Source organism: Lactuca serriola, chromosome 4, assembly GCF_051521515.1.
Source record: "Lactuca serriola cultivar US96UC23 chromosome 4, Lser_US96UC23_V15, whole genome shotgun sequence".
NCBI classification, from domain to species: Eukaryota; Viridiplantae; Streptophyta; class Magnoliopsida; order Asterales; family Asteraceae; genus Lactuca; species Lactuca serriola.
The window spans coordinates 300,314,610-300,323,571 of record NC_136411.1 but is presented as its reverse complement, the minus strand read 5'-3'; the positions used below and the strand labels follow the sequence as shown (position 1 = coordinate 300,323,571).

Here is an 8,962-nt window from a genome sequence, read left to right as displayed (position 1 = left end):
AGCAATGGGGTCCCGACCCCTATGATAGTCTGGAGCTCTGCAAGCTCGGAACTCCCTGAATGTCATCGTGCGCGCCCCATCATGGCCGCCATCTCGGTGCGGAAAGCACTCAACCTCTCATCCAGAATCTCCAGAATGCCCTCATTGACCGTACCAAAGATCACATGAGTCTGGTCCAATATATTGTACGTGATCTCAGATGAGATAAACTCTCTTATCTGGTCATCTAGCAGCCCGACTCAAGAGCCCGATCCCAATCCCTTGCCTGCGCCAGAGCTGCCAACTGGCCTAGTGTGTAGCATCACCATACCGAAAATACATCATAACAAACCTCAGAATACTCATCATAACTCGAGGGATCACACACACACTACATGTTCCCTGGTTTTATCTCAGCCTACCTTGAATCGAGTATGTATCCTCTGATTTCAGTAGTACGGGTCCATACTACCTTCCACATCTATCCTTACTTTCCTTAAGAATTGCCTTGACTCCACCAAGTCCCTTCTACTACTACTGCTTCACGCACTAATCTCATCCTAGGCTTGCCCTAAGGTAATCTTCGACCCACTCTCTGCCATCAGCTGCATAAGTAGTCCCTATTATATTCCCCTAACTAGCTCGCGAATACCATTACATATCACTAAGACCAGATAATTCTTCGAATGAGAGGTCCTACCCTACAACGGTTAGACCCAAACAAGAGTTGCAAAATAGAGCTAAACCTAACCTTCTGAAATTATCTAGTCCTTGTAATATGTAACTTAACGTATTTGTTTACTAGTTAGTTAAAGATAACTAGAACTCCTAAAAGCACAAAGCAAGCAACATTCGAGCATTGAGTAACCATAATCAAGCATACCTTATTCATGCCATCATAACACCGACTGATCAGTACTAGCATGAAGTTCAATAAACTCATATAGTAGGCATATAAGGCATCCTTCCTAGATCCTTAGCCCTAAACTAGCATGCAGTTCTCATACACATATAACAAGCATACAAGGCATCATTCCTAGATCCTTAGCCCTAATCTAGCATGCAGTTCTCATAATCATATCATAACATAAACTTGTATGGGTAATTTGGGAGTACTTACTTGAGCTCGACTGATTATATACACCACAACCTTTTTCTCTTTTTCTCTCTTTCCAAAATTCTTTTTATAAAAATGGTTTTCTTTTGAAAATTTTATACCAAGTACTCAGTTTGAGTTCAGAAACACCCAAGAGTGTATCCGAATCCCTCAAACCAAGGCTCTGATACCAAATTGAAACATCCCAAAAATACGGTCAAAATTTTCATTTTTAATTTATAAATAAAACCATAGTAAACCAAATCGTCTCATAAAAACATAAGTGATAATATCTCAAAACACCATATCAAAACATTATATCAAAATTACATGTCCTAACATCAGAGTAAATCATCCTAGGCTAAACGTTGTGGTGTGTGCCATGCAATCATCCCGAGTTCTTCCCCTTGCTAGTGGAAGTACATGAAACCAAAACTGAAAACTGTAAGCATGAAGTTGAGTGAGTCTCCCCAAACTACCTCATACTATACACATAACATGCAACTATGAGACGTGGGCTCCACCCACACTCCAGGAGATTCGGGCCCCGCCCACACTCGGCTAAATAGGAGATATGAGCCCCGCTTACACTCTGCTGGCTATGAGATACGAACCCCGCCCACACTCAGCTACTATGAGATACAGCCCCACCCACACTCAGCTACTATCATATATACAAGTATCACACAAACAACAAGTATAACTAAATCTATCTATCATTCATATACATAAATAATGCTATAAGATACGGGCCTCGCCCACACTCGGATACTAATCAAACATATACGAGCCGACCTTGGTGCCTTTGACCTGTTCAATCTAGGAGGAGAACTCACCTCAAATATCGGGTGAAATAGCTAAAACGTCTCTGCTCCTGCAACCGACTCTACTCACGCCCTATACATAAACAACCCTTTAGATATCATTCTATACTCAAGACCCCTTCACGGGTCAACCTTGGTCAAATTCCAAGTCAAAGTCTAAGTCAACACCCCGAGTTGACTTAACTCGTCGAGTCACCTTCCTGACTCGCCGAGTTTCCATGTTACTCGCAGTCGCGATAAAACAAGTCAACTCATCAAGTCCTCCCTCAGACTCGTTGAGTTCTAACTTTTACAGAATCGGGACTAACCGACTCAACTCGTTGAGTTCCTACAAGAACTCACCGAGTTCTTCAGTCAGATTCTTCATCTTAATGGATTAAGCCCCTATTCTTTAGATCTGAGCTTCACACTTCACATCTATATTGAAAATATCCTTTTAAGGGTAAAGTTTCCAATTTTACCCATTAATAGCCTTACATAATGGGTTTATCTCAAACCCTAACTCTTACGACTTAGATCTTGATCCAAATGCCATCAAGACTCCAAACCAAGGCACATAAACTGAGATCTGGACCCTAGACACTACATGAACACGTAAAACTTCCATATTTTTCTCCATGCATGGCATTTTGGAACTAAAAAGGCCAAAATGACATCCTAAAGCTTGCATAGGCTTCAATGGCCATAAAGTTTGCACCTTTATGCCATGAGAGCCCTTCAAGGTCCTAGATTTGAAAGTATACCCACTTGGGACGTCCATGTCCCAAAGATCATGCTTCTTGGACCAAAAACCCCATAAAATGACAATAAGGAGATCTAAGAAGCTACTAAGAAAGTTTAAGACTTGCTTTCCAGAAAATGAAGAGAAGGAAATGGTATCTCTGGATCTACTAGATTCCCCTTGAATCCCCAAGCTTCTTCTTCCTTCACAAGCTTCAACACACATAAAAACTCACTAAAAATGGCTCACAAGCTTACAAATGCATTAGGGTTCCTTGACTTAGGGTTTGGGACTTGGAAGCTGGAAATGAGGCCATCATTTGGAGGTTAAGGTGTTTAAATAGGGTGCTAAACCCTGAAAATTAGGGTTTCACTCTGGCAGTCCTACTCGTCGAGTTAAGGCTCTTAACTCGTCGAGTAGACTTTACATCCCGTGTCCAAATTCCATTCCTACTCGACGAGTTTAGGGCCTCCAACTCGTCGAGTTTCCATACAAAAGTGAATAATTTGATTTAAAATACCTCTTTCAAAAACAATTTTGATTTAAAATACATACCAGGAACCAGACGTTACAGCTAGTCATTAGTATCTGTTTTTATGCTTACCGGGCGAGGCCCGATGCCGGGCGGGGCTCAATGACTGTATGGTATGCTATAGTCTTTGTGATTATTGCATGTGCTAGTAAGGTTATATGTTTATTTGATTATATGGTTATATGATTATGTATGTATCGGGCGTGCCCAATGTCAGGTGGGGCCTGGTGATGGACAGATCTGTAATCCGAGCGGGGCTCGATGCCGGGCGGGGTTCGATGTTGGGCGGGGCCCGAGGCCGAGTGGGACTCGATACCGGGTGAGGCCCGATGGAGGGTGGAGGCCCAATATGTGATTTTATGTATGTGTGGTATGATGTATCTTGGAGAACTCACTAAGCTTTGTGCTTACGGTTTTCAATTTATGTTTCAGGTTATTTGGTTTTTAAATAGAAGGGCTCGGGATGATTGCAGAGCACATACCACATGATTCCGCACTCTATTATTTACTCTGATTTAATGTTGTTTTGCTAAATCTAAATTACATTGGTTTTATGGAAATGAAATGTATTGTCGATTTATTAATCTAAGAAAGAAAATTTTGATGTCATTATTTTTGGGACGCTATTGTTTTAATTATCGTATTTAGGATTTTAAAAACTCGCATTTAAAATTTTAATTTTTGTTTGTAGTTGTATTTTTTTTAAGAAATATTCATTTTGTAATTTTACTTTTATTTATTTATTTTATAATCTTATTTAGGATTTTAAAAACTCGTATTAAGAATTTTAATTATCGTTTGTAGTTGTAATTTTTAATGAAATATTCATTTTGTGATTTTACTTTTATTTATTTATTTTATAATTTATTGTTTATTTTTTAATCAAAATTAGAAGTGTTTAAAAAGATGGTTGTAATTTTTTAATGAAATATTCATTTTGTGATTTTACTTTTATTTATTTATTTTATAATTTATTATTATTATTTTAATCAAAATTAGAAGTGTTTAAAAAGGTAGGTATTTTGGATAATGGACTGGAAAAAATGATAGTAAAAAGAAAAAGAAAAAAATTGATATAAAATCTATATCACATACAATTTAAATATTAAAGTTGTGAAACATAATCCATATGACATAAATGACTTTGTAGTGGGTCCAATTTACAATAGCTTCTACAATTCTACAAAAGATATGCCTATTTGAGGATTTAAAAAATGTGGCCATTTTATAACAAAGTTGTATCTACTTTTGTATTTTTCTTTCATCAAAAGACTGAAAGAAGATGTAAAAGTGGAGTAATGTTTTTACTTTTTGAGGACTATTCATGTTGACATTTTCATAAGGAGCTCAACTTGACAATAACCTAAATCTTAAGGGTCTGCTCTGGCAATTAACTAAATTTTCAACCACTGAAAACAAATATCAAGAGAAACGATTGTAGACATGCTTTGCTGTTTACAGGCCTACATCGTGAAAACCGTCATCCGCCAGTTCTTTCTTCAACTACCGACAGATCAATTATCAATCAAACCCTTACCAGTTCCCACTATCCCTACGGAAATCTCCATTTCACATACACACGGGTATACCTTGTGTGTGTGTGTGTGTGTTTGATCTTCTGCTTTTGGATTAATTGAAAAGCAGCGGGTTTGCGTTGTTGATTTGTCATTTTGAATTGGAAAAATGGCGGATGATGCTTCGGACAGGATTGTTTACTTACACGGTGACCTGCAACTCAACATTATAGAAGCACGAAACTTACCTAACATGGATGTCTTCACCGGTCACATCCGCCGTTGCGTTACCTTTGAGGCCTGCCGGAACGACAATTCCTCCGCCGCAACCACTGACACGAAGTTGCGTTCTGGTCACCGGAAGATAATTACTAGTGATCCTTATGTCAAGGTTTCGGTGCCTCAAGCAACGGTGGCGCGTACGCGTGTGTTGAAGAACTCGAAAAACCCTAAATGGGACGAACGATTTATTATTCCGTTAGCCCACGCCCTTGCACACTTGGAGTTCCATGTGAAAGACGATGACGTGTTTGGTGCTGATGTGTTGGGGAGTGTTAAGATTTCGGCGGAGAAGATCGCCACCGGCGAGACTATTTCCGGTTGGTTCAAGATGGAGAATTCAAGTAAGAAAAACTCGGAACTCAAACTGGAAATGACATTTTTTCCGGTTGAGAAAAATCCGCTTTACCTGCATGGAATTGCCGGAGATCCGGCACATAAAGGCGTCAGAAACACATACTTTCCGGTAAGAAAAGGTTCTCAGGTGACATTATACCAGGATGCTCACGTTACACCGGATTGTAAGATGCCTCAGATTCAATTAGACGGGGGTAAGGTTTATCAGCACAATTCGTGTTGGGAAGACATCTGTTATGCTGTATCAGAGGCTCACCACATGATATACATCGTCGGTTGGTCTGTTTTCCATAAAATTAAACTGATCAGAGAGCCTACCAAGCCACTACCAAGAGGAGGCGATTTGACACTCGGTGACTTGCTGAAGTATAAATCTGAAGAAGGGGTTCGTGTACTGTTGTTGGTTTGGGATGATAAAACTTCCCACAATAAGCTCTTCATAAAAACGGTGAGAATTTCAAATCTTTTACTCAGCTGATTGCTTAGATTATTTTGTTTTGATTTCATTTATAAATCTTTTGCACAGACTGGAGTGATGGGGACTCATGATGAAGAAACCAGGAAGTTCTTCAAGCATTCATCTGTCATGTGTGTGCTATCACCTCGTTATGGAAGCAGCAAACTTAGTTTTTTTAAGCAACAGGTAAGCACTTCTCTTCTCTGATTCCCTCCTCTGGTTTTCATTCAGATTACTCACTTTGTTGCAATGAATCTTTCTTATACCATTTACATTTCAGGTTGTTGGAACTGCATTTACACATCATCAGAAATGTGTACTTGTAGATACACAAGCATCTGGTAACAACAGAAAAATTACTGCATTTATAGGTGGTCTTGATCTCTGTGATGGGCGTTATGATACACCTCAGCATAGGTTATTTCATGATCTAGACACTGTTTTCAAGGATGATGTTCATCAGCCAACATATCCAGTGAGTGGTGTTCTGATATTATTATTCCAAAATGTGTCCTAATTCTTATCTAATGGTGTCAATATCTAAATTAGGCAGGAACCAAGGCTCCAAGGCAACCATGGCATGATTTACACTGCAAGATTGATGGTCCTGCTGCATATGATGTGCTTTTGAACTTTGAGCAGAGATGGAAAAAGGCTACTAAGTGGAGAGAATTTGCATTTATTGCCAAGAAAATGGCCCAGTGGCAAGATGATGCATTGATAAAGATCGAGCGGATTTCATGGATTATTAGTCCTAAATATCCTGTTCCAAAACATGGAGATCACACCATTGTTCCTGAAGATGAACCATTGTTGCATGTTTCCAAGGAAGATCATCCAGATAACTGGCATGTTCAGGTTAGAAAAAGTCTTCTCTTTTTTTTTTCCACCAACTTCTTTTCTTATGTAGCCTTTTAAGCCCCTTTTGTTAGACACAAAAGGGCATAAGTGGTTGTAATTTGTTTGGGAGACTCATGTCAATGGGACAAAAAAAATGAAATCTTTAGTCCCAAAAAGATAGGACAGGGACTTGATCTTGATTTCTTATTTGTACAAAAGACATGAATGCCCTCCTCATTTAAATTAAATAAGTAATTCTCACGAGTTTTACCTCTCACAGATTTTTCGGTCTATCGATTCTGGATCTTTGAAAGGATTTCCCAAAACTGTTGATGTTTGTGAAGCACAGGTTAGTAATTGAAATCTGTTCATCTTCTTCTTCTTGCTAAACACCTTTCATGTTCAACCTGTATTTATTGGAAAAATGCAAGAAATACCAAACTTATTTCCATTGATTTGTTTATTATAGCATCATACATACATCCATTTCTTCCTAGATACATACACTGCTATAAATGTTCATCCATTTCATTGGTGCAGAATCTTATTAGTGCAAAAAGTCTGGTGATTGACAAAAGTATTCAGACAGCATATATCCAAGCCATTCGCTCAGCTCAGCATTTCATTTATATTGAAAACCAGTATTTCATTGGATCATCATACGCATGGCCTGCATACAAAGATGCAGGTATAGTATATACACAAATACTTGATCATAACATATTCGTTTTATATGGTTTCTGATAAGAATAAGATAAATTCCAATTCCAATTCCAATTCTTATAGGTCTTATATTAATAAACTGTTTGTTGTACTTTACATATCAAAAGGAGCTGATAATCTGATTCCAATGGAATTGGCCTTAAAAATTGCAAGCAAGATTAGAGCAGGAGAGAGGTTTGCAGTTTATGTTGTCATACCAATGTGGCCTGAAGGCGTTCCATCATCCGCCACTGTCCAAGAAATTCTCTATTGGCAGGTAAAATTACCTTTTTACCCTCCCAACTCTACATAGACTTGTATCATGTGGAAATAATTCCTTTCTAGTTGATCTTTTGTTCCACCGAAAAAGAGTTACATGGACTCACTCTCGATCTCTTCTTTTTTCCGTACAAAAGACGTAAATACCCTCCTCATCCTCATCATTAAATATTACAGAGCCAGTCAATGCAAACAATGTACACTATCGTAGCGCGTGAAATCAAAGCTATGCAACTTGATGCACACCCTCAAGACTATCTAAATTTCTATTGCCTTGGAAAACGTGAAGAATTACCTCCAGGAATGCCTCAATCTTCCCCAGACGAGAAGGTGAGTAACAAACCTAACCATGGAATGTAATCACACATTCCATTCCAATCTTAGTAATTTGTTTTTGGTTTAATAGGTCTCGAATTCACAAACATTCAAGCGCTTCATGATATACGTGCACGCAAAAGGAATGATAGTGGATGACGAATATGTCATAATGGGGTCCGCAAACATCAATCAAAGATCCTTAGCCGGATCAAAAGACACAGAAATCGCCATGGGTTCGTATCAACCTCACCACACTTGGGCGGCTAAAAAACGTCATCCACACGGACAGGTATACAAAAAATAGCAAAATACTTTCATTTTTCATTTTCAATAATAAAAATAATAATTAACAAATTGAACGTATAAGAGGCTGGGTCCGACTCGGTCAGATTCAGACAATCAGTGGTTGTGTCTGTGTCTGTGTCTGATTCAGGGTTGTGTAGTCAGATCTGACTCAGTCAGCAACTATTTGTTTTAGGTTTACGGGTATAGAATGTCGTTGTGGGCGGAGCAACTTGGGGTGCTTGAGGGGTGTTATGAGGAGCCGGGGAGTTTGGAGAGTGTGAAAAGGGTGAACGAGGTGGCGGAAGATAATTGGAGAAGATATGTGAGTGATGAGTTTTCAGAATTGCAAGGGCATCTGATGATGTATCCTTTGAAGGTTGATGTGGATGGGAATGTGGGGTCGTTGCCCGAGTGTGAAAGTTTCCCGGATCTTGGAGGGAAAATTATTGGAGCTCATTCGGCTACGCTTCCTGATATTTTGACTACGTGATTGTGGGCCCCGGGGTTATGATTGATTCTTTTTTGTTTATATAAGGATTTGGTATTGGTGTAAAGGGAAAAGGTGTGTATTGACATATGGTTTTGTTTTTGTTTTGGTTGTTGAAGTTGGATAGATGAGATGTTTTGTTGTACATTAAGCAAGTGGTTTGTGTTAATTGGTGGGTAACTTGGTTGATATTCATTTGATTTGGGAGATTTTTTGCCTGTAATTTGTTTTTGTTTTCGTCCATTGGTGATCACGAATTAATGGGATCGGATCCAAAATCAGAATACTTCTT

At 38.8% G+C, this 8,962-nt stretch overlaps 1 protein-coding gene across 1 annotated transcript; it reads left to right on the top strand.

The window, feature by feature from the left end:
• Window positions 1-4,588: 4,588 nt before the first annotated feature.
• On the top strand, window positions 4,589-8,893 carry LOC145097199 (phospholipase D delta-like). The gene is made up of 10 exons (XM_079034721.1): window positions 4,589-5,750; window positions 5,829-5,945; window positions 6,040-6,234; window positions 6,309-6,617; window positions 6,880-6,948; window positions 7,140-7,287; window positions 7,430-7,578; window positions 7,758-7,910; window positions 7,987-8,187; window positions 8,377-8,893. Exons 1-10 carry the CDS (start codon window positions 4,836-4,838, stop codon window positions 8,671-8,673), a joined length of 2,553 nt encoding a protein of 850 aa, XP_078890847.1. The 5' UTR covers window positions 4,589-4,835; the 3' UTR covers window positions 8,674-8,893.
• The last annotated feature ends 69 nt before the right edge of the window (window positions 8,894-8,962 follow it).

Bases quoted from the DNA above. Each gene is read 5' to 3' on its own strand.
- LOC145097199 (XM_079034721.1), top strand. From the start codon at position 4,836: ATGGCGGATGATGCTTCGGACAGGATTGTTTACTTACACGGTGACCTG. The intron at 5,751-5,828 runs GTGAGAATTTCA...TCTTTTGCACAG, and splicing joins ATAAGCTCTTCATAAAAACG to ACTGGAGTGATGGGGACTCA. The intron at 8,188-8,376 runs GTATACAAAAAA...TATTTGTTTTAG, and splicing joins AACGTCATCCACACGGACAG to GTTTACGGGTATAGAATGTC.